This window comes from Oncorhynchus tshawytscha, linkage group LG03 (assembly GCF_018296145.1).
Source record: "Oncorhynchus tshawytscha isolate Ot180627B linkage group LG03, Otsh_v2.0, whole genome shotgun sequence".
Taxonomy (NCBI): Eukaryota; Metazoa; Chordata; class Actinopteri; order Salmoniformes; family Salmonidae; genus Oncorhynchus; species Oncorhynchus tshawytscha.
This window is the reverse complement of record NC_056431.1, coordinates 37,658,898-37,686,703: the sequence shown is the minus strand read 5'-3', so window position 1 is coordinate 37,686,703 and position 27,806 is coordinate 37,658,898. Positions and strand designations below refer to the sequence as shown.

General features: G+C 40.8%; 1 protein-coding gene and 1 long non-coding RNA gene across 7 annotated transcripts in view; one reads left to right on the top strand and one right to left on the bottom strand.

Moving 5' to 3' along the window:
• LOC112235023 (solute carrier family 35 member F5) overlaps positions 1-23,083 on the top strand; it is a 35,394-nt gene extending 12,311 nt beyond the window's left edge. For 5 of the 6 annotated variants that reach the window (XM_024403427.2, XM_024403419.2, XM_024403416.2 and 2 more), the window contains 13 exons: positions 40-189; positions 367-432; positions 580-661; positions 9,438-9,628; positions 13,762-13,843; positions 14,069-14,156; positions 14,249-14,313; positions 14,626-14,730; positions 14,978-15,137; positions 16,408-16,498; positions 17,109-17,266; positions 17,585-17,685; positions 20,833-23,083. In XM_024403427.2, the coding sequence (XP_024259195.1) occupies positions 40-189; positions 367-432; positions 580-661; positions 9,438-9,628; positions 13,762-13,843; positions 14,069-14,156; positions 14,249-14,313; positions 14,626-14,730; positions 14,978-15,137; positions 16,408-16,498; positions 17,109-17,266; positions 17,585-17,666 (1,320 nt within the window). In that variant the 3' untranslated portion in view covers positions 17,667-17,685; positions 20,833-23,083. Of the gene's footprint in view, positions 1-39; positions 190-366; positions 433-579; positions 662-9,437; positions 9,629-13,761; positions 13,844-14,068; positions 14,157-14,248; positions 14,314-14,545; positions 14,731-14,977; positions 15,138-16,407; positions 16,499-17,108; positions 17,267-17,584; positions 17,686-20,832 lie in introns of those variants that run through there. The other variant, XM_024403454.2, reaches the window with a different exon arrangement.
• On the bottom strand, positions 5,282-8,780 carry LOC121844811. The gene is made up of 2 exons (XR_006082200.1): positions 6,171-8,780; positions 5,282-5,607 (listed from the first exon to the last, which is right to left on the bottom strand). It is a non-coding gene; the product is annotated as an uncharacterized LOC121844811 (long non-coding RNA).
• Positions 23,084-27,806: the final 4,723 nt, after the last annotated feature.

Here is a 27,806-nt window from a genome sequence, read left to right as displayed (position 1 = left end):
ACAGTAAGTCATACTTTTTTCACCTCTATTTCCCCCCAGTACATATTCAAGCGGCAGGAGTACAACAAGCCCTTCTTCAGCACGTTCACCAAGACCTCCATGTTTGTGCTGTACCTGCTGGGGTTCCTGCTGTGGAGGCCATGGAGGCAGCAGTGCACGGGCAGTCTCCGGGGACGACACGCTGCCTTTGTACGTATAGCACTGACGTCCCACAACCACACGGGGGCAACGAAACATTGTTGTTTCCCTCTAAAGACAAATTGTTGCTTAGCGCATGCAGTATATTTGTAGTGGTTGTTGATACTAAGGTAATGTTGATTTGCTATGATGAAACAGCCCAATCTAACCTACAGTATTTTCCCACAGTTTGCTGATGCCGAGGCCTACTTTACCCCCTGTATCAACGACACCAGTTTGAATGACCATACCCTAGTGAGTATAATTGATTTGCTTTTTTGTATTCTCCCTGACTCACATTTAGATTTTACTGTTGGCTGGCTGAATATACTGTAATGAATGTGATGATAAGAAATGCTTTTAGTTGAGTGCATTAGTTGAAGACTTTCTTTCTTACTTCAGAGTGAACCCCTGTACGTTCCTGTGAAGTTTCAGGACCTTCCCACAGAACAGACAAACTGTGCCAATGGAGACTGTGATTCCAGTGAGTATTAAAATATATATTATTTTATGTATAGAAATAAAACCTTTATCAGACTAACCAACAGACTAAGAATGTAGATAAAATATTTGATGAAGATCTATAAATAATCATATTGCCTTATTCAGCTGGTAAACCAAGCCTAAAATATATTTTCTTAAATTCCTTTATTTACCTAGGCAAGTCAGTTAAGAACAAATTCTTATTTATAATGACTGCCTACCCCGGCCAAACCCTAACCCGGATGACGCTGGGCCAATTGTGCGCCGCCCTATGGGACTCCCAATCACGGCCGGTTGTAATACAGCCTGGAATCGAACCAGGGTGTCTGTAGTGATGCCTCTAGCCCTGAGATGCAGTGGCTTAGACCGCAGCGGTTGTTTAATGAGCATTTCTTTTTAAAGAAACCTTCAATAATCAATATTTCATCATGTTAGTGAGTAGGAATCCTGTGGATTGTCTTGGTGATTGAGATGATCTTTTCCATGTTCAATCATTTAGGCTACTTGTTTCACCCTATGGGCAATCTTTGTTCTCTTCATCAGAGTGCTTAGATGTGGTTAAATTCATGATTGACAGACAGAATATGATAATCCTGACCACAGTGAGGATAAGGTGCCACACATAACTTGAATTTCTTTATTGATATCCATGGTTTTTAGATATAACATAGGCCCTCTCGACAGGCTACAACCAGGGTGGGACATTTACTTTTTGTTCCACCAGACACTGTGTCATGTAGATTTATACATCTACCAGCCAAAATATTTTGTTCCGCCATAATTACACCAAAAATGTATTGCAAATAACTGAAGAGCGTGTTATGTAACATTTCTAAAACAATAAATGTATTACTAGTAAGAAGTAATGTGGTATTATTGCTAATTACATTTGTGTGTTTTAACCAATGTACTGTAGGTTAAAATAACTTTGATAAAAAAGTAAAACAGTTCTACAACTGAACATCAATCAAGAATAAACAAAGTGCCTGCCCTGCCACAAAATGCTGAGTGATATACGGCTTATTTATTATTATTAGTTCAGGGCTGTAACGCTGACATTTTTTACAAGGACTACATGAGTTGATATTTAGGAGCAAAACAAATATGTTCAGCTGCCCCTCTGTGTCTGTCTGCTAGAGATAAGAATCTCTGTATCTGCACTAGCAGCAGAGAGTTAAAGCAAATTCAAACTAATATTGAAAAACAACCTAGTGTGTGACAAAACGATGTGACTAACCAAGAAACACGAGTACAAAATCACACTTTAGTAGCCTTTCAGGTCAATTTCACCAGCTTCTACATTTGGGGTTTGGAATGAAAAAAACTGTTCCCAAATGCTGTGTATGACCACCTGCCAATGTGGCTTGTGAAACAGACATTCTTACCCGCCAATGCCAAAATCGACCCTCATTTGGCAGGTGTTCATTTCCCACGCTGGCTACAAACACGAATGGTTCTGTGATTTGACTGGCAACCGGTGCCCACCTGCCTCCCTCCCTCGTTGTATTGGCTCCTCATCTTGTCGTAACAATTTAACCAAACATTTAGAAATCTAGAGTCCCTTGTATATGAATTGCAAAGCCATAGCAACAATGATTTATATCATAAGCAAACATTCTAAACTCTAGTTTTTTCTCTGAAAAAAAAAAAACATTATTTGAAGAGGGACAATGTACAGTACAACAATCTCCGTACACATAAGTACACACTCAGTACACATTTGTTGTACCAGATTTAGCCAACAGCTAATTTCTGTCTGCAGTCCTCGGGCAGGTGAACATACAAACAAGAAAAATATTATATATACGAACGTGCAAACATTAAAAAAATAAATAATAATGTTTTATAAAAAAAGAGATCGGGACATACAGATGAGTTTCCACACAGAAGTCAAGACATTGCACATAATAATCATTGAACACATTGTTATTGGCTAAGGTTGATCTTTACAAGACCTTGGCAAATAATGGGGTTGTAGAATGGGACTGTTAAAGGGAAGCTTCACCAATAGACACTATTTGGGATGTTTTTCCAGCCTCTACATAATTATGAGTGATGAGAGGGTGCTTCAGACATAATTATGCACTATAGCTGGACTTTTTTTCTTTTTTTTGCGCTGGGAGAGTTCAACCAATGACGTCATTGATTGATTAAGCCTGCTGTCTGATCTAAAATTGAATGGAGTCATGTTTTGTTGCAATAATTGTGGCCTTTTGTGTTTTTCCAATTGCATGATCATGCTAGCAGTGAGTAGATATGGTTGTCCTTGTTTGTAATTGGGAGTCCCATTATATGCGTTATTGTTTTTACCATCGAGGACCACTTTGGAAACAAGCGATTTAATTAATGCTTTCAAGTGATATCCTCTGGGTCCACATTGGACATTTTGTTGTGTATGTCTGTTACCCAAAATAAATTCAATTCAATAGGGCGGAGCACAATTGGCTCAGCGGCTTCCGGGTTTGGCCGTGTAGGCCATCATTGTAAATAAGAATTTGTTCTTAACTGACATGCCTAGTTAAATAAAAAATAGAGCCATTGGACTATCTGCCAGGACATTACAGGATGTTTAGGTTGATTCATTTTGCCTGGCTTTGTAAAGAGACTAAATACAGCCTGACGGGAGCCCAATGAACTGTTCCCGACCCTCGAAGGCAGGCTTTTCAAAACAGGGGATGTACTAGTTTACAGGTTCACTGGAGCTATGGTGAGCTCCAAAAGTTTTAGAACAGTGACACATTTTTTGTTGAAATGATACAATGACTATGAAGTTAAAGTGCAAACTGTCAGCTTTAATTTGAGGGTATTTTCATCATCCATATCGGGTGAGCCGTTTAGAAATTGCAGCACATTTTGTGTATATTACCCCATTTTAGGGGCCGAAAAGTATTGGGACAAATACACTTATGTGTATTAAAGTAGGTCAAAGTTTAGTATTTGGTCCCATATTCCTAGCACGCAATGATTACAGCAAGTTTGGGACTACAAACTTGTTGGATGCATTTGTTGTTTGTTGTGGTTGTGTTTCAGATTATTTTGTACCCAATAGAAATGAATTGTAAAATCATTTATTGAGTCACTTTCATTGTAAATACGAACAGAATATGTTTCTAAACACTTCTACATTAATGTGTATGCTATCATGATTACGGATAGTCCTGAATGAATTGTGAATGAGTGAGAAAGTTAGATTCCCCCCCCACACTGATGAAAGGTTAGCCTTGGGAGTATGATATTTCTGCATTTAACTTTCTCACTCATTGTTATTCACGATTCATTAAGGATTATAATAATCATGGCAGCAATCACATTAATGTAGAAGTGATTAGAAACATTCTTATTTACCATAAGTTTTTGTGACAAAACTATCGGTAGAGTTGAAAATGTGATGGAAACACATTGAACATTTAGATTTTTGTTCGGTACATAAAAAGTACATTTTGTGTGCACTACGTCATCGTGCACAAATGTTTATCCACTAGTCTGCTTGGTGTAAATGCACCACTGGTGGTAAAATGCGCATATTTTCTTAATGCAGATTATTTTTTCATGAAAATCTGTCGCCAATTGGTGGAAACCGAGCTAATGGCTGCTACTGATGATTCCTCTTTCCAAGAAGAGCTGGACAATGTTTATTTTTTCTTTAGGAACATGCATCCCTATTTATTTGAGTCGGAATACACTGAAGACAAGTTGACACAGCAGGGATAAATAATAATTACGAGTCCGGCAAGCAGCGGTGGCAGCTTAGACCAGCTGGACCAGGACTCAGGAGGGCAAGTAACAAACGAGTAAGTTGTTTTGCTGTCAGTAGCCAGGTAGCAACATAACCATTCATTTGACTCGTGGCAGTGTTGTTCAGTACAGTACAATTTAATGATTGATTCGGCAATACGTGGGCTTGCTAGTATCACTACAAGCCAAGCTAGCTGTGTTTTGCTATACCTAAAATGTACTGTAGTCTAACGTTATAGCCAGCAAAACTGGAGAAGGGTTTTGATGATGATGGCAGAGAGTAAAGAAATGACTTTGACTTTATGACTCATATTAGTCTTGGAGTAACGATACCTGTGTGTTCTAGCTAGCTAGAGTGTGTCTGTGGGATGTCTCATTCTACACCATGCTGCTACAGTAGGAATACAAAAAGTACACAGGGATTGCCTATGAATGTCTAATAGTGGTTTTTGCCTTTCTCTCACAGACGATACCGCTTGGACACAAAGAAGTTGACTCTCAAGAGATGTGAAAGGTCCGATAACAACAATCGTCCCTTGTATCAAAGTGATTCCGAACACCTCACTGCACCACCCAAACACACCATATGCAAGTATTCCCTTTTTAGAACTAGTGTTATAAGCGTTAATGGTATCTTTCTTCTACTGTATGCCATACATTCACATAACTGTTCCTGCGTACTGCTGTGTAAACTCATCTGTCTCCAGAGCAAATAAACACTGTCTTGATTACAAGCCATGTCTACTTATATGCTATATTGAAGCATGTTTACTTGCCAACAAATTATTCTACATGATTAACCAACGCACTGCATCATTTGTTTTAGCAATAGGATTGTAGCTAGTTTATCCAAATACATTATATGAATATCACAATGAATTGATCCTGAAGTTGAAGTCAACACTTTATTGGTTTCAGATGCAGCTGGAATCATTTAGTCACTTGTCAGTACACACAAAATATTATGTACAACAGCTAGCAATCTCTATACCGCAATGTAGTTGTGAGCATACAAGGCATTCTATATTATACTACATCAGTCTAACTGAATATGGATGTTGTTTTGGTTGAATGTTCCAGGCAGGTTCCAGAATGTTCCAGGCAGGTTCCAGAATGTTCTTCAACTGGTTGAACCTCTTGTGTTTTGGGTAATGGCAGCTGGTTAGCAGGCGTTGGCGATGTTCTTCACCACCCACTGCTTTGACCTGAAGACTGATCATGAGGATGTATAAAACATGAAGACTGATCATGAGGATGTGTAGCCATACACTAAATCATGTTCATCTGTACACAAAAAAATGGTACAGTAGACTGGTATGTGTTTGGTTACACTCAGAGTCAATAATGGGGCATTGAAATGGGCTGTTAGCAAAGATGTGAGACGTTTGAGGGGGACTTGACTAGTTGTGTATGATCACCTACAGTGTGAATAGGCTAGGAGAGTATACTAACAGCCCCTCTCCCCCATGCCAAAGAACTGACTGCAAAGGTGTAAAAAGTTTGAGGAGGTCTTGTAGACCGTTTAGTATATTTAAGCAGTAAGTCCAAGGGGGTGTGATATATGGCTAATTTACCACGGCTAAGGGCTGTTCTTAAGCACGACGCAACACGGAGTGCTACGACACAGCCCTTAGCCATGGTATATTGGCCATACATCACAAGCCCCCGAGGTGCCTTATTGCTATTTTTAAACTGGTTACCAACATAATGCTGGGCTTGAACCACCCATTTTATAATGGCTATTTTGTTTGAGGGTATTGTGCTTTCATAAATACCTTTGGCTGTCCTGGCTTGTTTCAAAATCAGATGAGGTTGAGCTTATTCTAGGTTGAAAGCTTTCATCAAATGGGTCTACGGGCTCTGTACTACTAAAACTGGTGTCAAGGTCATTAGCAGCAGCAGAAGGATTAGTCTGTAGGACACACAGTAGTCAGTGATTAGCCAACATCTTACTACTTTGTTCCCATCAATCAGGGCTGGTCCTTGCTGTTCTGCCGCCCAAGGCGAAACCGAAAAATGCAAGCCCCCTGCAAAACTAGAATAGTCCCAGTAACCAAATGACATTGAAGTTATGTTCGATTTAGGTTCAGAATGAAAGGTGAAAAAGTATTTTTCAAATGTTTAAAATACATATTTTTCCAGAAGTTAATTATTTTTTTTAAAATTCCAGTTGTTGAAATCAGGCACATTTTTTGTTCTGTAATTACATTTTTGGCCCAAATCAAGGCTGGTCCAGACCAGACAAAATTTGAACCAAACATAGACGTCTGTGATTGGTTCATGTTTGGTCCGGACCGGACCAGTGGATGTGGAAATCGAGGCCGGTCCGAACTGAACAAAAATAAACATCTAAAAGGCATCGGTCCATGCTTACGAGCCTACAGTTTATGAATGCCCATCCATGTGGTAAGCCTACCTTCCAAGACGTTGGCTTGTGCTTACTGGGGTGTAGTTTACCATGTCTGCCCACAATGTAATTTTATGAATGCCCATCCATGTGGTAGGCCGACTGTCTGTAATATTGGCTTTATTGGTCCTGATTCCTGTGAATAATCAATTGGCCTAATTAAGCTCTTAATATCAGCTACCCAACTTTATCAGGGGTTATCGTAAGCCTATTTGAAATGTTTTTACACAGTGGGAAATGCAGAAGTATTTTCTTTTTCGCTATGCTCAGCTTGTCAAAAATGTACAGATTAAAACTTGAGACCACTGATCATGACAATGAGGTAAAACACCTGGACAACAGTTGTGATTGTCCATTCCAGATTGTCCATTTTACTTTGACCTGTCCTCTTTTTAGGATATGTTAACATTACAGCACATTTTCTTTTGATTGAGCGCCATTTAGGTTAGGCTATTTGATCGGAGAAACCTGCATGATGTTAAAGGTGTCCATCTCATTACATTTTATCTCCAGCCTGTAGGCTACAGAAAAAGTCCACATCCTATCTGCTATATGATTTATGTTAGTTTTTTTGACGGAACGTTGGTGGTGCACCGCTGCGACCTCTCCTAACTGCGCCTTTGACAAAGTGGGCACTGCTTATCACAGGGAGGCATCAGCGCTCACCTAAAAAGCCCATATACCATTGGTTGAGAGACTGTTTTTGTTGTTTTGGGGCAGAATTATGTGAGGCTTTATGTGTTGTTGGTGTGTCTAGCTCAGAAAATGCCGCCCTCGTCAGTCTGCCCTCGTCAGTCTGCCGCCATGGTCAATAGACACTCAAACAAGGTACTATATCAACCCACCCCCTTACTGATACTGCCTTTTCTCAAATGTAGTCTTCAAGCCTTCAATCAACTATGCCTCCACAATACAGAGAGAACTACAGTAGAAGTTGTAGCCCATTTGTAAACACACCAGCTGTGACAAGACACAGACTATGTTTATGCCTAACTCCAGTATATTTATTTCTTCATCATTGAGTCACGGAAAAATGTATCTAATGTACATATTCCGGTGGCCATTTGATTAATTGTTCAGCAGTCTTATGGCTTGGGGGTAGAAGCTGTTTAAGGAGCCTGTTGGTCCTAGACTTGGCGCTCCGGTACAGTTTTCCGTGCGATTTTAGGTGTTAGATGTTCCGGGTACTGAGCTTGATGTTGATGCCACTGCATGTGTTGATGGGATCGGACTCTAAATAGAACACAATGTTAATCATATTATCCTCTGCGGCAGTTGGCTAGCGAGCTAATGTAACCTAAGGTTAACTTGCAAGGTTACAAGTCACATCACCAGATAGCGCTGGTTAATTACATTCATATTATTTGGAATGTCTTGCCAGCGTATTATGAAAGCTAGCTAGATGTTGGTTTAGATAAACACATGTAGTTCGTTAACCTCAGCTTGATTTATTTTATACTGCGCTAATCTTGGTTGATGCCTTCCTCTTTGAAGTGAAGAAGAACATCGATGGAATAGCATCACTTTTCAAAGTTTGACATGGCAACCCCATCAATTGAGATTATGGGTCTGTTTCGAAGTCCTCTTGCTGAAAGTGCTGGCAACAGACAGGCATTTTGATATGTCTCACATCATTCTATACATCTCCACGGAGCTGTCCTCTTTGTGGTTTGCTTACAACCAGGAAATGTAGCTGGTCCGTTTCTACTGGTGGGATTCAGAAACGCTCATATATGCGCGGAGTGAGAAAATTCAACATTTTTATGACGCAAATGACATGTAGTACATATATAGTGAAATAGAGCAGCCGTGAAATGTACCTTTTAAGGCGCCCACATATTAGGTTCGGTTTGCTCCTAGCAGAACTCGGGTAGGCGACGCTAACGTCTCTGTCTCGCATACTCCATTAAAAGACCTTCGCTTGAAAATATAGAAGAAAAGTAGCAATATTACCGTTTGTCCCTCATGGACTGCCATAGCAACAAAATAGCCAGTATATATTTAATCAGAATTAATCTAAAAACGAATCAAGAAATCTAAGTAATTTAGATTTTTTTTGCCTAGGAGGTCCTCTTTGCGTAATTTTACATCTAACGAGATGTTTGGTGTAGTGTTTCTGATGAGCTGTGAGATGTGATGGCCCTCAAGTTTGACCCATGAGTGAGTTGAAAGAAAAGGTTGACTCACGAGAACTGGGTCTGACCTTTTGAGTGACCCTCTGGCTTAGTTTCCTCTATTGTTTCTCATTATGAAACGATTACATATTTCTCTGTCGATCGTTATAGAACGATTATAGTACATTTGGAGATTACGTACATTTTTGCTTCCAGGGTCCTACACTTTCAAGTGTCCAATCAAAGCTGCCCAATTCAATCCCATGCTATTTTTGTGCCACAACCCAGTTTACGGCACCGGATGCTTTTTAGAAAATGGCTGTGCTAAATACTCATTGCTTTTTTACATAAGTAGAATAAAAGTATGCGTTAGATGAAGGGTTCATTGTCTCGTTCATTTCATTTGTCATGCTGTGATCCATCTAGCTACCACTTTATTAACTTCTTATACAAAGACACAAAGGCCTAAAACACTGATCTCTCTCGCTCTCTCTGCACCCCTCTATCCTCCCGCCTCTCAGCCTCTAAAACACAGCGGGTGCGCTTCAGCAACATCATGGAGGTGCGCCAGCTCCCATCTACACAGGCCCTGGAAGCCAAGCTGTCCCGTATGTCCTTCCCCGCCGCCAAGGACCAGGAGTCCATGCTCCGCACTGTGGGCAAGCTCACCGTCACCGACGTGGCCAAGATCAGCTTCTTCTTCTGTTTTGTGGTGAGTATAAATTTTATAGTGTGGGAACTTGTTTTGTTAGTGTCTGTAGACTTATTAACTTGGTAGACTCTCGAACTTTAGTATACTAGCTGGGCACCTCCGTATTAAGTTGGAGGAAGAAAAGTTATTATCTTAAATACATCTTTGGAGTATATACATTTGAGATTTGGTTCAATTGCCTAAGGCAATAAAGGCTTTTTTTCATTTTTTTTTTTTTAATGTCTGTCAACTTAATCTAAGTAGTTAAACTTGTCACATTGCTGTTAAGTGTCAGTAGTAGGTGAGTTAACTACACAGTTTATTATTATCATTGATGAGTTATTGCTGCTAGTACCACTCATTTTGCTGCAGTGTTTGCTGAAGAATACCCCCAGGGTCGTTCCATGTAATTTCAGCAAGTCATGACACCCACCATCTCAGATTGTTCTTAAATCCTTTCTGTAGTTAGAAAAAAATAAGATTAGCATTCCTGCAACATTATTTTGTTGAAATAAAATTGGATCTCTGAGAAATTAAGTTACACTGAACAAAAATATAAACGCAACATGTAAAGTGTTTGTCCCATGTTTCATGAGCTGAAATAAAACATCCCAGACATTTTCTAAATGTACAAAAAATGTGTTTCTCTCAAATTTTGCACACAAGTTTGTTTACATCCCTTTTAGTGAGCATTTCACCTTTGCCAAGATAATCCATCCACCTGACAGGTGTGGCATATCAAGAAGCTGATTAAACAGCATGATCATTACAGAGATGCACCTTGTGCTGGGAACAATCAAAGGCCACTCTAAAATGTGCACAATGCCACAGATGCCTCAAGTTTTGAGGGAGCGTGCAAATGACATGCGGACTGCAGGAATGTCCACCAGAGCTGTTGCCAGAGAATTGAATGTTCATTTCTCTACCGTAAGCCATCTCTGTCATTTTAGAAAATTTTGCAGTATGTCCAACCGGCCTCACAACCACAGACCACGTGTAACCACGCCAGCCCAGAACCTCCACATCTGGCTTCTTCACATACGGCATCGTCTAAGACCAGCCACCCAGACAGCTGATGAAACTGTGGGTTTGCACAACTGAAGAATTTCTGCACAAACTGTCATAAACCGTCTCTGGGAAGCTCATCCGTGTGCTCATCATCCTCACCAGGGTCTTTACCTGACTGCAGTTCGGCATCATAACCGACTTGAGTTGGGAAATGCTCACCTTCTCCAGCGTGTCAGTAGCCATCGAAGTGTGCTCTTCACAGATGAATCCTGGTGTCAACTGAATCGGGCAGATGGCAGACAGCGTGTATGGCCTCTTGTGGGTGAGTGTTTTGCTGAAGTCAATGTTGTGAACAGAGTGCCCCATGGTGGCGGAGGGGTTATGGTATGGTATACGCTAAGGACATTGAAAACCATTGTATTTTGTCAATGGCAATTTGAATGGACAGAGATACCGTGATGAGATCCTGAGGCACATTGTCGCGCCATTCATCCGCTGCCATCGCCTATGTTTCAGCATGATAATGCACGGCCACATGTTGCAAGGATCTGTACACAATTCTTGGAAGCTGAAAATGTCTCAGGTTTCCATGGCCTGCATACTCACCAGACATGTCACCCATGCTTTGGTTTTGTTTACCTACCCTCTGTTTCAAATGCAAACCTTTTTCCATTTGTGGCACAAAACCAATGCAATTCTTTAAAAACAAACACCCGGAACAATGTCATATAGTGGTCAGACCTGGTAACATCAGGATGCAGGATAGGACATAAACCTAACAACTTCAGTGACTTATTTCTCTGAACAGGGGAAAAAAACATCACCAAACTCACTGGGAATACATTACATAGGATGAAAAAATAATCCTCTGAGCCGCAGCTCAATACTACTTGTCAGACATAGGGAACTGACACTACATTTGTGACCAAAAATATTGGTACCCTTGCACTTTTTTCAATTTTCACAAATAAATTAAAATTGACCAAAGTATTTGGTCTCCACAATTCTTTATTTCACTGTTAAAATTGCAGAACCTTTGTTTTTGATTCAGAACGTAATATATCAATTTAAATCAGAAAATAAACAAATGGCATTGACAAAATTATTGACACCCTAGATGTAATATTTTGTCACACAGCCTTTGGTTAAAATAACTGCAATCAAGCTTTTCCTATAGCCATCGATGAACTTCCTGCACCTCTGTACTGACAATTTGGCCCACTTCTCCCAGGGTGCTTTCTCCCAACTACTGTTTTCAGATCTCTCCACAAGTTATTGGCCACTTCAGAACAGTCCAGCGTTTTGTCTTGAACCATTCCTGGGTACTTTTTAAAGTGTTTTGGCGGTCTGCTGAAAGACCCGTGACCTTCGACAAAGACCCATCTTTCTGACACTGGGTCTGACATTGCGCTCCAAAATGCCTTGTATGCACACGTTCAAGGCACCTAGTGCCAGAGGCAGAAAAGCAACCCCAAAACATCACTGAACCTCCTCCATGTTTGACTGTAGGGAAGGTGTTTTCTTTGAAGGCTTATTTTTTTTTATTTTTTTGTGAACATAGAGATGGTGTGCTTTACTAAAATGCTCTAATTTGGTCTCATCTGTCCACAGCACATTCTCCCAGAAGGATTTTGGCATGTTCAGGTGTGTTTTGGCAAGTTGCAGTCGGGATTTCTTATGTCTCTCTCTCTCAGCAGTGGGGTCCTCCTGGGTCTCCTACCACATAACCCCCTTTCATTGAGTTGGCGTCGGATGGTGCGAGTTAACTCTCTTAACTTGGGTCTGAATGTCTTGAATCTGTGTGGCAGTTGATCGAGGTGCTTTCTCCACCAATCCTTCGGTTCCATCGAGTTTCCTCTTGCAACCATGTCCAGGGAGGTTGGTTACAGAGGCATGGGCCTTAAACATATTGATAACATTATGTACGGTGGAAACAGGAACATCAAGGTTTCTGGAGATTTGAGATTGTCGAGAGCATTGGGCAAGTAACTGAAAGGTTGCTGGATCGAATCCCAGAGCTAACAAGGTAAAAATCTGTCGTTCTGCCCCACTGTTCCCCGGTAGGCTGTTATTTTAAATAAGAATTTGTCCCTAAGTGTCTTGCCTAGTTAAATACAATTAAAAAACACTTTAAAAATATATTGTTGTCTGACCTCTTCAGATAATTCTCTTTTTCTTTTTTCCATGCTCATTGCGGTACACACAGTGACACAGAACAGGGAGAATGAGTCGTTTTCTCTATTAAAACTGTTTGAATTAGTGTGTTTTTATATTGCAGGCACCCCAGGTGAGTTTAATTCCAAAGTAAAGAAGAATCACCTGCTTGAAATCAAATTATTTGTAACTACTTCCAGACGGTGCCAATAATATTGTCTGGGTCATATTAGGACTTCTTTGTGGAATAAGCTAAGATGTTGTAAATTATTCTTGTTTTGTTCAACTGCAAACCGAAGACATGATATGTGGATACCAAAATATTTTTTCAATAGTCATGGTGCATTATTTGAAAATATTACAAGGGTGCCAATATTTTTGTCCACGACTGTATATACTCGTTGTTAGGGTGGGATTGGCGTGGGGGTTCCGTGGATGGCTTTTTACCATTTATTTTGGAATCATCATGTCTTACTCATTGTTAGAATTTTTTGGAGGTCCAAATCGGATGTTATTTTAATGTATTGAATATTTATATGAATCCTAACATTTAAAATGGCCAATTTGGGTGCGATCAGTTTGCTTAATTTCTCAGAGATCAAATTATATTTCAACAAAATGTTACATGAATGCTAGTCTCATCTGTTTTTAACTACAGAAACGATTTAAGAACCATCTGAGATGGCGGGTGTCTAACCTCTTTCTTGTGCTTTTTGAGGTGGAATGACACCCCCCCCAACAAGTCATGGCTTTGGGGTTTGCCCTTCATGAATAGTGTAAAATAACACATTATGCATGCAGAATCCTGAACTCGTTTATCTTACAAACGTTGCGCTTGTAAACAAATCTTTGTATCATCACTCATTTCCCACATGAGCAATGACTCAGAGCTGAGGGAAGACTACACACATGAGTAATCGTCAATCTACCGTATTTGGTACACATTAGAAGTGTGTCATGCTGACCCGTATCCCCCTCCTGCTCTCCCTCAGTGGTTCCTAGCCAACCTCTCCTACCAAGAGGCCCTGTCTGACACTCCGGTTGCCATAGTGAACGTTCTGTCCTCCACTTCAGGTGAGTCCATACACTAAATATGACTTTACTCAGTAAATTTTACATGTAGGATCTTACAATGGGGAAAAAACAAAAACAAACATGGATGTTTTAAAATAAAATAAAAATGTCATTATTGTTCCTTTGTAAAAACTTTGTTGCAAAGAAATGTTACGTTGTTAGAAAACAGAATGGGTGTTACCTTGTACAGGTTGTTGGTATTCTCGCTAGTATTTGTCTCGCCAGGTCTCTTCACCCTCATCCTGGCGGCCGTATTTCCCAGTAACAGCAGTGACCGCTTTACTCTGTCCAAGCTTTTAGCTGTGGCTCTGTGGTAAGCCATGACATCAGCTGAATAATTGTAGTTACTCTGGCTTCGTACTACTATCTGTAGTTACATTGTTTGTCTGGTCCCTTTCCCCATAGCATGGGAGGAGTGGCCCTGGTCAGTTTTTCCAGCATGGACAGCCCCGACGGGAAAGGTGCTACAGGTAACAATGGACATAAGAAGTGCTCCACAATAAAGATCCTTCCTCAAAACCTTTTTTTGTTTTTGTTTGTCTTTTTTCCTTCATCCTGTTACTTTTCTATCCCTCTTCATATTGTGTGTATTTGTCATGTCTTGTACTGTACTTGATTTGTGTCCTAGAAATGTGCTATATAAATACAATGTATTATTTAAGCATGAAATCATCCACGATGTCACGTTTGCTTGCATTGCAGAAAAAAACATTTGGAGAGTAACCATGAGAAAGGGGATGTAATTAGCATAACATAACATGATGAAGTCGTGTCATGTTCAGGCTCCCTGTGGTCGGTGGCTGGGGCTGCGCTGTACGCGGTCTACATCGTCATGATCAAGAGGAAGGTGGACCGGGAGGACAAGCTGGACATCCCTATGTTCTTTGGTAAGTAGATCATAGTTAGGTCTTAAACATCTTACTAGAGTCAGGTGTGGCAGCTTGGTCTGTTGCTGATTTTCAGATGCTCTTTTCACTGATATAACTCCATATAATGATCCTGAATTGTGTGTAAAGTAATTATATTCAATTAAATGTAATATGTAATATATAACATTTTCACCTGCAAATAGCACTAAATGTCAACACATCAGAATTAATAAAGTTGTCATCTTCTCTTATTTGTGTCTCTTAGGATTTGTGGGGTTGTTCAACCTGCTCCTCCTATGGCCAGGCTTCCTTGTGCTTCACTACACAGGCTTTGAGGCCTTTGAGCTGCCCAGTAAGCTAGTGTGGACCTACATCCTCATCAACGGCCTCATCGGCACTGTGCTCTCCGAGTTCCTCTGGCTCTGGTGCGTCTCGGTTGATGAATGAATGGATTGATTGGTTTGATTGATTGACCGCATATGTACTCCTTGTCCACTCTGCTATTCACACTGCAGAAACACACACTGTGCGGAAACATGTATCTTGAATCGGAAAATGATATATGTGTGCGTAACTTGGACTTGCACGTAAATTATGCATTGATGTGAATGGGAGATATGCACCAAGTTACCCACACATATCTCGGGTTAAGATTGGTCCCTCTATCTATAGCAGTGGTCACCAGTCAAGATCACTTTCACAGTCAAAAAGCAAGCTGAGATCTACCGCTCATGTTAAAAAAATAGATAATGTAACGTTACCAAAATAAAGACTTTTATTAAGTAAGCTTTTTTATTTGACTGGACTCTGTAAAAAAAAAAAAGAGAGAAAAAAGACACATGGTCAAATCATGACGTCAGTGATCTACAGGTCGGAAAGTCGGAGTTTCTGACTTGGAATTCCGAGTTGGATGACCGTTCAAAACTATTTTGTCCAGTCGGATCTCGTTTTTTTTCAGAGTTCAGTTGTCTTGAATGTTGGAAGTCGGAGATTTTGAAGTTCCCAGTTGTTTTGAACACGGCATTAGGCTCAGCGCAGGGGGGGGGCAGCAGCAGAGGGTCCGCTTCTCACGGTCCCTGCTCTCTCCTTCCTTTCCTCTGGTGAGACTGACCAGAGAGAGGGGACACCGTCTTCCACCTGATGGTGAAACTCAAGTCAGACCGCATCTGCGTCATGCACAAATTCATGTTGTTCCTATGACCAAAGAAAGTGAAATATTCCTCAATATTAAAATAGACATGACACGCTGATAATAATATTTAAAAAACGTAGGCCTATCGATACACTTGGCTCCTCATTCATTGCAGCTGCAGCATGAGTGGAAGTATGGAGAAGCATGTTATGTAATGATGTTGAATAAAAAGTGTTGATGGGACTGAATAAAAACCTAGACATGAACGCACTCCTAAAAACAGCAGCTCTTTGCTGTATTCATGAACAGTCTTTCTCTGGTCATGGTTTTGAAAGTTATGAAATCTCAGTAGGCTGGTATCAAATTTTGGTCGTGGAAGCTGTAGGCACGGTGATTTGAGCAATCCGATTGGCCAGCACAGTAGGAGATCGACCTGTTGGTGACCACGGGGCTATAGTGTGATATGCAGCGTTATGCCAAGTGATACCTTTTTCATTTATTGCGTAAGAGGAGCATTTTTGCATTTGATTTAATTGTAACCTTGTTGTGTGTTCTCTCCATAGGGGCTGCTTCCTCACCTCCTCCCTCATAGGCACTCTGGCCCTCAGCCTCACCATCCCACTGTCGATCATAGCAGACATATGCATGCAAAAGGTTAGAGGGGGCACTATTATTACTGCATGTCTATGTTGCCATCACACCCTTGAGCATGGCTGCTCTACCAAAGGTGGTGTGTCAGTTTATAGGTCAAATAAAGTGGAATTGGTTTGTGATGGATGCTTTGTCACATGGCACTTAGCGTAATGAATTTTATGACAGGGTATCATCTAGCAAGGTTATGAGTGAGCTTTGTCTGTCTGCCTGTGGGGATCTAACTTTGAAGCCTTAGAAGCTATTCCCTTAGTAGATTGCATGGGATATAACATCATTTGAAGTTTAAAAATAGCATGTTTTTTTTTGTGCCAATAGTTAGAAAACTCCCATGCTTCTGATGTTGGATATCCAGTCTGTTGAGATGTCAAGTCAACAGCTCTCATTTCATAAATACATGACATGCTAGCTAGTAACACTGAAGTTCAAGTACAATGCACTCATCTTGTAAGAAGCCACCCTTCTGAGATGGTGGTGATTGTTATACATGTAGCTTTATTGCAATTATTGGAATATTTTTGACCCACTGTTAGGCAGCTGGCACTTGCTGTACATCTATAGGTTACTATATAAGCAGCTATCACATTCTTTATTGCTATATTTCGGTCCCCAGGTGAGTTTCTCCTGGCTGTTTTTCGCTGGAGCGGTTCCCGTCTTCCTCTCCTTCTTCATCGCCACTCTGTTATGCCACTACAACAACTGGGACCCCGTCATGGTGGGGCTACGAAGAGTGTTTGCCTTCATATGCCGCTCGACACATCGGATTCAAAGGTACTGGGAAAAACACTTGCTACTCTTTGCATTGTTGCCTACTGTTTACTTGGCCAATGCTTTGTAAGGTTTGACTTTCACAGTAATTGTGTACACACACACACACACACTTAAATTTGCCCAAATTGAAATGTGCCCCGTTAAATCCAGGACAATGGATAGTGTTAGTTGCCGTTAGGCTTGCTGGGATTGTATTTAAATTATTTTGCGTTTATGGCGCTAATTTGATATATTGTGATTGCACTCAATTCTTATCTGAATGCTAGTTGTTCCCATTCAGGTAGTGATTATGATCATGGTCATGGCCTCTTCCCTCAGATTGCCAGAGGACAGTGAACAGTGTGAAAGCCTTATTCCCTTACACACTGTCTCCCATGACAACGAAAGCTTCTGCTCGTGATCCACCAGCCAGTCACAGGGTAAGGAGACACAAATTAAAATGTTCTATGTCCTGTTACAATCTGAGGTTATGTACATAGAAACATGACTACATGGAACTCTATTCCACATCAAGTAACTGATGCAAGAAGTAAAATTTGATTTAAAAAACAGATTAAAAAAAACACCTTATGGAACAGTGGGGACTGTGAAGCAACACAAACCTAGGCACAGTAATAAATAATAAACCTGACTCCCTTCAATTCTGCTCGCAAACATGCATTCTTTGGACAATAAAATGGACAAGTTATTGGGAAGATTAAACTACCAACGGGACATTAAAAACTGTAACATCTTGTGGATCAAGGAGTCGTGGCTGAATGACAGCAATATCAACATACAGCTGGCTGGTTATACGATGTACCGGCAGGATAGAACAGCACAGTCTGGTCTATGTATTTTTGTAAACATCAGCTGGTGCACGATATCGAAAGGAAGTCTTGAGCTATTGCTCGCCTGAGGTAGAGTTTCTCATGATAAGCTGCAGACCACATTACCTACCGAGAGAGTTCTCATCTATATTCTTTGTAGCTGTTTACATACCACCACAGTCAGAGGCTGGCACTAAGATAGCATTGAATGAGCTGTGTTCCGCCATAAGCAAACAAGAAAATGCTCACCCAGAGGCGGTGCTCCTAGTAGCCGGGGACATTAATGCAGGGAAACTTATATCAGTTTTACCTAACTTCTATCAACATGTTAAATGTGTAACCAGAGAGAAAAGAGCTGGACCACCTATTCTCCACACACAGAGATGCATACAAAGCTCTCCCTCGCCCTCCATTTGGCAAATCTGATCATAATTCTGTCCTCCTGATTACAAGCAAAAATGAAAGCATGAAGCACCAGTGACTAGATCAATAAAAAAGTGGTCAGATGAAGCAGATGCTAAGCTACAGGACAGTTTTGCTAGCACAGACTGGAATATGTTTCAGGATTCCTCCAGTGGCATTGAGGAGTACACCACATCTGTCATTGGCTTCAATAAGTGCATTGATGACGTCGTCCCCACAGTGACCGTACGTACGTACCCCAACCAGACACCATGGATTACAGACAGACTCCACGCTGAGCTAAAGGCTAGAGCTGCTGCTTTCAAGGATCGGGACCCTAACCTGGAAGCTTATAAAAAATCCTGCTATGCCCTCTGACCAACAACGAGACCGCCTATAGGGAGGAGGATAGAGACCTGGCTGTGTGGTGCCAGGACAACAACGTCTCGCTCAATCTGATCAAGACAAAGGAGATGATTGTGGACTGAGCACGCCCCCATTCTCATCGACGGAGCTGCAGTGGAGCAGGTTGAGAGCTTCAAGTTCCTTGGTGTCCACATCATCAACAAACTAACATGGTCCAAGCACACCATGACAGTCGTGAAGCGGGCAAGACAAAACCTATTGCCCCTCAGGAGACTGAAAATATTTGGCATGGGTCCTCAGATCCTCAAAAGGTTCTACAGCTGCACCATTGAGACCATCCTGGCTGGTTGCATCACTGCCTGGTTTGGCAACTGCTCGGCCTCCGACCGCAAGGCACTACAGAGGGTAGTGCGAACGGCCCAGTACATCACTGTGGCCAAGCCTCCTGCCATCCAGGACCTCTATACCAGGCGGTGTCAGAGGAAGGCCCTAAAAATTGTCAGACTCCAGCCACACTAGTCATAGACTGTTCTCTCTGCTACCACACGGCAAGTGGTACCGGAGCTTCAAGTCTAGGTCCAAGAGACTTCTAAACAGCTTCTACCCCCAAGCCATAAGACTCCTGAACATCTAGTCAAATGGCTACCCAGACTATTCACATTGCCACACCCCCTTCCCCTCTCCACACCACTGCCACTCTCTTGTCATCTATGCATAGTCACTTTAATTAACTCTACCTACATGTACATACTACTTTCTGTCGGTTAGGGGTTCGTAAGTAAGCATTTCACTGTAAGTTCTACACCCGTTGTATTCGGCGCATGTGACTAACATTTAATTTGGTAAGACACAAATCTCTATTTGTCCAATGATGTTTGCCACTTATCATCTGGAAAACATTGGATTCACTCACTTCCTATTATCATGTAATTTGTTTTGTCTTTGAACATCTGTCGTGCATTTATCTACTTCAATGTTTAGACAGTATTGAGTGAGAGAGAGGAAGGACAGGAAGGACAAGTAAATATTTTAGATAAGACCATCGCCCGCCTACTCCAAGGGATCTGGATTTCACCATGTGAAAAGATGTAATTACTTTTCCCTTTTTAGGGTTTTCAATACATTTTAAATGAAGACATGGTGTCTCGTAGATGTGCTGTTGGTGAATGCTGTATTAGAGCTAACCATTGAGTACTTTTTCTGAGCTTCCAGACTATCGAGGATTTGTCTGATAAATACCCTCCCCCTTTTACCAAGGTAGACATGCAGCTAGTATTCTGCTGGATTTATGCTGATGATTATGTAGCAAGGTTTTTTTTTTCTCAACGCAACCAGCTGGAGGCTGTCAGTGGTTTTCATAGCAACAATGATGACTAAAGCTGTGTTTGAATACTCATACTAACTGCACTAACCGTTCTATATGTGACTTAAATTGAGTATGTAGTATGCTTATTGGTTTGTTAATTTGTTAACTTCTCTAACCTTACGAAGCACGTAACATATCATTACAGCAGTTGCTTTTATGTACCGGTACGTTAGCTAGATACCGTCCTAACATTAGTTGGCTACTAATATATAGAACTTACCAGTATATTAACTATATGCTATCTAACTACCCAGCGTTTATTGACTTGATTATTCACGTCATTCTTAGCTTAGCTAAGTGGTATAGTTGTGTGTTCTCAATGGATATTGTTAATGAAGTTGAATGCTAACAAGCTAAGCTAACAAGAAGTTGCATAGCAACAGCATCAACTTCCGGTAGATAGGCAACACAGCTTTAGTCACAATGTGTTTGACATCTTCCCTGGGGCATCTAACGACCTGATATCGGCAAGATAAAAAATATGACAATGTGAACAACAGGCACATGAAATGGATGTCTTTCAGATCTCCCTTTTTATATCAGAATAAGTCAGTGAGACCTGCAAACATCTGTCTCCAATAGAAAAACAAGGTGTATGCTCACCTTTTTCTGTCTCTCACCAGATCGTGAATACAGTGCGGAGCGGCATGCTGAAGTGACAATCTTGAAGCAACCAATCAGAGACTTTGAACTACGTCCAGTGCCTCTTATTCAAACGATTTATTCTCTGCAGTGTGGAGTTGACGTTCCATCTCTACAAGATGAACTCTTTTTACTTTGTACAGTGTTGATGCGACTCATCGTTGACTGAGATTGTGTGTTTTGCTGTGTTGGATGTGTAAAAAGAAAAACTTGATGGTACTGAAGGTGCCGGCCTTCTATCAATGATTCATTATGGCCACTTCAATTGGTACACGTTTAAATAAAGGGACAGAGTGGTTTCATAAGGAGAAGAGCAAGGTTGTTATTCCAGCGGCAGCAATTTCTAACAATGAAAGGGTCGCTGCTTGTTCACAGGAGTAGGTTTGGGAGCAGGCAAAATTAATTATCGTTAATGTAGAAATAGTATGGGTGGAAGAAGTTGGTCATGGATTTGATCATCAGGCTATTAGGTGACTTACACATCTGATGTAGAGATCTGGGCGTATTCACAAATGGTCACAGAGTTAAAGTATTGATAAAGGATTAGTTTTGCCTTTTAGATCATAATGAATAAGGATTTATCGACAGGGAGGATCTTTCCCTTGATCAGCACTCTGAGACACAGAGTAGCAGTTCCTGTGAACAAGCAGTCTCAGATAAGGAGACGGCACTACAGCCTATGAACTACCGCATTTGATTTCTCCCCCATATTCTACATCTCTCCATCTCTGGCCCCTGGCAGCCAGGTAATGCTGGATCATGAAGGCAAACTGTGATGAAGCCTTTTGTATGTGTTAGAATGGGAACTGACATTAACCCCTCGACTAAGCTAAGCTGCTCTACAGAAGTTATAGTGCTGTTGCCTTTCCAACCGAAAACAGTAACCATCTCAAAACAGGTGTAAATACTGTACTACGCCATGAAATTCGAATGATGTATTCTTACTTTAGTTTGTATTTTGAAAAATGACTACTACAAAGACCCTCTAAGTATCTAGCCTTCATGCTCTCCGAATAATTGTTTACTCCAATGTTTTTTGTTATTTAAAGTCTTGACTGTTATGACACTAAAAAGGATTTAAGACAGACCAAGTACATGGATTTTCCAGAAGCACTATTTTTCATCCAATTAGATTCCCATAGTCTTAAAGAGAAAATGTTAACACTTCGGGGTTTGTTGCAGAGCCACGAATGGGGACCTGATTTGATTAAATATCTTTCACCTGTTGAAAACTGACAATTCTATGCTATAATAGAGTTTCTATGTCCAACAATTGTATTTTAGACACATTTTGTTTGATCAGCACATGAAATGCAAATCAATCACCCACTCACCCTTATTCTATTGATGATTTTATTTGACTTAAACACATGTTTGATCAGTTAAAGTGAACTGTCTCTTCTGTAACCCTTGATGTACACCATGACAAAGGGCATGTTATCATGTTATTCCACCAGCTGTCAACCTGTGTACAGAACTTTATGGAGTGTTTGCCCAGCACCCATTGTGGAAGACATTTTATGACTTGAGCTAACTGCAGGAAGTAATAACTTGCCCTGTAAAGTGAAAAAAACTTCAGCCCCTCAAGTGCAGGTTTTACCTTTGTCCAACTCAGTTGTTACTTTCACATTGTAAAAAAATAAATAAGAATCTACCCTAGCCAGTAGCTTTTATTACCATCAGCTATGATTCTTGCACAAAGGAAACCAGCTGTGAGATGTATTTGGATGTTTAATACATGTGGTTCCTGTAGCCTACTTTTACTTGCGAAAAACCCAGGCACTCTGGAACTATACATTCTATGAAAGTTGATCATTTGTTTCCTATCTAAACATTTATCAGATTTTCCCCCATATCATCCATGTTGAAGTCTCTTATTGATGGGCGAGGTGCCAGATACATAAGTGCATTGTATATATATATAACGTTTTCAAAAATGTATTTTTTTCATCGGTTCTTACGAAATGTGCGTATATCGTAAGAAGGTTGTTTTTTCTTTCTCAGGTACTTTGGTGGAAGGATGACTTTTTCCTCTGTCCAATCAGATTTTGTTTTGGTAATTTCCTGTCCTTTATTAATGGGTCTCTTTTTAAAAAGATGTATACAGATTTATCTAAGTGTGATCATCGTAGTTTACCCTATCATCACAGGCTCTTTTAAGAGAGTCTTTGGTAAAATTGCGTAAGTCCTTTTTCTAATGTTATGCAGCACTATTAAAACTAAAGATTTTCATTCTTGTCTCAAATATTGTTTTTTTTAGTAGGTATGACTCCAGTGCTATTTTTCCAAATCCGATTGTAAGATTTAAAAAAAAATGTGATTCTTCCCTTCCGAAAAAGTACTATAGGATTACTATAAAATAGTATTATACATAGTGGGGCAAAAAAGTATTTAGTCAGCCACCAATTGTGCAAGTTCTCCCACTTAAAAAGATGAGAGAGGCCTGTAATTTTCATCATAGGTACACTATGACAGACAAAATGAGGGGGGAAAAAATCAAGAAAATCACGTAGGATTTTTAATGAATTTATTTGCAAATGATGGTGGAAAATAAGTATTTGGTCACCTACAAACAAGCAAGATTTCTGGCTCTCACAGACCTGTAACTTCTTATTTAAGAGGCTCCTCTGTCCTCCACTCGTTACCTGTATTACTGGCACCTGTTTGAACTTGTTATCAGTATAAAAGACACCTGTCCACAACCTCAAACAGTCACACTCCAAACTCCACTATGGCCAAGACCAAAGAGCTGTCAAAGGACACCAGAAACAAAATTGTAGACCTGCACCAGGCTGGGAAGACTGAAACTGCAATAGGTAAGCAGCTTGGTTTGAAGAAATCAACTGTGGGAGCAATTATTAGGAAATGGAAGACATACAAGACCACTGATAATCTCCCTCGATCTGGGGCTCCACACAAGATCTCACCCCGTGGGGTCAAAATGATCACAAGAACGGTGAGCACAAATCCCAGAACCACACGGGGGGACCCTAGTGAATGACCTGCAGAGAGCTGGGACCAAAGTAACAAAGCCTACCGTCAGTAACACACTACGCCGCCAGGGGCTCAAATCCTGGAGTGCCAGACGTGTCCCCCTGCTTAAGCCAGTACATGTCCAGGCCCGTCTGAAGTTTGCTAGAGCGCATTTGGATGATCCAGAAGAAGATTTGGAGAATGTCATATGGTCCGATGAAACCAAAATAGAACTTTTTGGTAAAAACTCAACTCGTTGTGTTTGGAGGACAAAGAATGCTGAGTTGCACACCTACTGTGAAGCATGGGGGTGGAAACATCATGCTTTGGGGCTGTTTTTCTTCAAAGGGACCAGGATGACTGATCCCTGTAAAGGAAAGAATGAATGGGGCCATGTATCGTGAGATTTTGAGTGAAAACCTCCTTCCATCAGCAAGGGCATTGAAGATGAAATGTGGCTAGGTCTTTCAGCATGACAATTATTCCAAACGCACCGCCCGGGCAACGAAGGAGTGGCTTCGTAAGAAGCATTTCAAGGTCCTGGAGTGGCCTAGCCAGTCTCCAGATCTCAACCCCATAGAAAATCTTTGGAGGGAGTTGAAAGTCCGTGTTGCCCAGCAACAGACCCAAAACATCACTGCTCTAGAGGAGATCTGCATGGAGGAATGGGCCAAAATACCAGCAACAGTGTGTGTGAACCTTGTGAAGACTTACAGAAAACGTTTGACCTCTGTCACTGCCAACAAAGGGTATATAACAAAGTATTGAGAAACTTTTGTTATTGACCAAATACTTATTTTCCACCATAATTTGCAAATAAATACATTTAAAATCCTACAATGTGATTCTCTGGATTTGTTTTCTCTCATTTTGTCTGTCATAGTTGAAGTGTACCTATGATGAAAATGACAGGCCTCTCATCTTTTTAAGTGGGAGAACTTGCACAATTGGTGGCTGACTAAATACTTTTTTGCCCCACTGTATATAACTACAAAAACTTGTGGTTAACTCAGACATACTATAGAATATAGCATTCTTATAGTAGAAATATAGCAATAACTATAGCAATGTTATAGTGATCCTATAAGATTATTATAGAAATATTCTGATGGTAAATTCGGACATACTATAGTATTCTTAAAGGAATAAGATTACTTTCCTAAAATATTTACCTAGCCTAATATTTCCCAAATGATATCGGTCATTTTTAAAATTAAAATCCAGGAAGTAATTTTTGATTAATTTGCGCCAAGCCGCGACTTGGGTCAGTCAGAACTTACTTACTCTTCTTCTTGTTTCAAAGATTTGTATCAACCAGATGACACAAACTGAAGAAAACATTAGCTCTAGTAGGTCGATTTTTGTAACATGTTTTAAAGCAAAACAGACTGTTCTTGGGCAATTCAATAACAAGACAACATTTGTTGCATAAAGAGGATAAATACATCGTTTTTCATACATTCTAGATAAAATCGTAAATGTCGCATTTTGAAATATAATTGTAGAATTCTAAATACTGATCCAACTAGCCTAAAAACGGTCTCTGGTAAAGGCTAATGCTTAAGCAAATGTTCTAAGGAGGTTAAAAGTATTTTTCGATGAACCACCCCTTTAAGTAAATGTATTTGAATTATAAAACCATTCTCGTCGTCCTTTCTGCCATGACTCAAATTGTTTGCTTGCTGTACTCCGTTAGATAGTTTTAGTAGTTAACGAGAAATAGTTTCGTGAATATGTTTTGCATAATCCTACATGGCACTCTATAAATTAAACCACTTATAAGAAAAATAATGATTGCACTATAATATGCATTAAACATTTACATTAAATTAAGCAAAACTGCACATGCATACAATATTTTTCTGCTTGCTGTATTGTTACAATGTTAATACACCTGCTTTTGTATTCAAATTGTGACTAGTTTGCATCCCCGCTGTACAGCTCAAGTCACCCTACCATGCTGTCTCGTAGGGTTGTGACGGCTATGTCTTGGAGTGCTGCTTTCGGGGTTTGGATGAAGGGTGTCGATCCACCAGCCATGATGTCTGGGAATACACAGTATGACAGAGATTTAATACAGATTCATTCAACCACCACCTTCCAACTTCTAATCATATTTTTTACTCTCAACCTCTACTCCTCATATTTCTGATCATCATGCTTAAACCAAACACACTCACGGTTAGAAACTGTGGTTCCTCTCTCACCAATGTGAGTTTTGGAGATGGGTGTGGATCCACTAGCCATGATGTCTGGGAACACACAATATGACAGACAGTTCGAGAAAGTGAATAGGGATTCATTCAACCACCTCCTTTCATCTTTCCTACTCCCAATCTCTACTCTACATTTGGTCATCATGCATAAACCAAACACACAGACACCCTTTGAAGTTGTGTGTCTCACTCTCTCCCTCTAGGTTTTTCACCTCTTGGAGCAAACCTGGCAACTCTGAAAATATAGAACATAATGTGCTATCATTACACTTGCATGTAATAGGCATTCAACTATCAATTGGTAGACACTACAACTGCACCTACTCACAGATACACCTACAACTGAACCTAATCACAGTATCACAGTTTGCAAACGACACAACAGTGGTAGGCCTGATCAACGACGAGGCAGCCTATAAGGCGGAAGTCAGAGACCTGGCCGGGTGGTGCCAGAATAACAACCTATCCCTCAACGTCACCAAGACTAAGGAGATGATTGTGGACTACAGGAAAAGGAGGACCGAGCACACCCCCATTCTCATCGACGGGGCTGTAGTGGAGCAGGTTGAGAGCTTTAAGTTCCTTGGTGTCCACATGAACAACACACTAGAATGGTCCAAACACACCAAGATAGTCGTGAAGAGGGCATGACAAAGCCTATTCCCCCTCAGGAAACTAAAAAGATTTGTCATGGGTCCTGAGATCCGCAAAAGGTTCTACAGCTGCAACATCGAGAGCATCCTGACTGGTTGCATCACTGCTTGGTACGGCAACTGCTCGGCCTCTGACCGCAAGGCACTACAGAGGGTAGTGCGTACGGCCCAGTACATCACTGGGGCTAAGCTGCCTGCCATCCAGGACCTCTACACCAGGCGGTGTCAGAGGAAGGCCCTAAAAATTGTCAAAGACCCCAGCCACCCCAGTCATAGACTGTTCTCTCTACTACTGCATGGCAAGCGGTACCGGAGTGCCAAGTGTAGGACAAAAAGGCTTCTCAACAGTCTTTACCCCCAAGCCATAAGACTCCTGAACAGGTAATCAAATGGCTACCCGTACTATTTGCATTGTGTGCCCCCACCCCCCAACCCTCTTTTTACGCTGCTGCTACTCTCTGTTCATCATATATGCATAGTCACTTTAACCATATCTACATGTACAGTGCCTTGCGAAAGTATTCGGCCCCCTTGAACTTTGCGACCTTTTGCCACATTTCAGGCTTCAAACATAAAGATATAAAACTGTATTTTTTTGTGAAGAATCAACAACAAGTGGGACACAATCATGAAGTGGAACGACATTTATTGGATATTTCAAACTTTTTTAACAAATCAAAAACTGAAAAATTGGGCGTGCAAAATTATTCAGCCCCTTTACTCTCAGTGCAGCAAACTCTCTCCAGAAGTTCAGTGAGGATCTCTGAATGATCCAATGTTGACCTAAATGACTAATGATGATAAATACAATCCACCTGTGTGTAAACAAGTCTCCGTATAAATGCACCTGCACTGTGATAGTCTCAGAGGTCTGTTAAAAGCGCAGAGAGCATCATGAAGAACAAGGAACACACCAGGCAGGTCCGAGATACTGTTGTGAAGAAGTTTAAAGCCGGATTTGGATACAAAAAGATTTCCCAAGCTTTAAACATCCCAAGGAGCACTGTGCAAGCGATAATATTGAAATGGAAGGAGTATCAGACCACTGCAAATCTACCAAGACCTGGCCGTCCCTCTAAACTTTCAGCTCATACAAGGAGAAGACTGATCAGA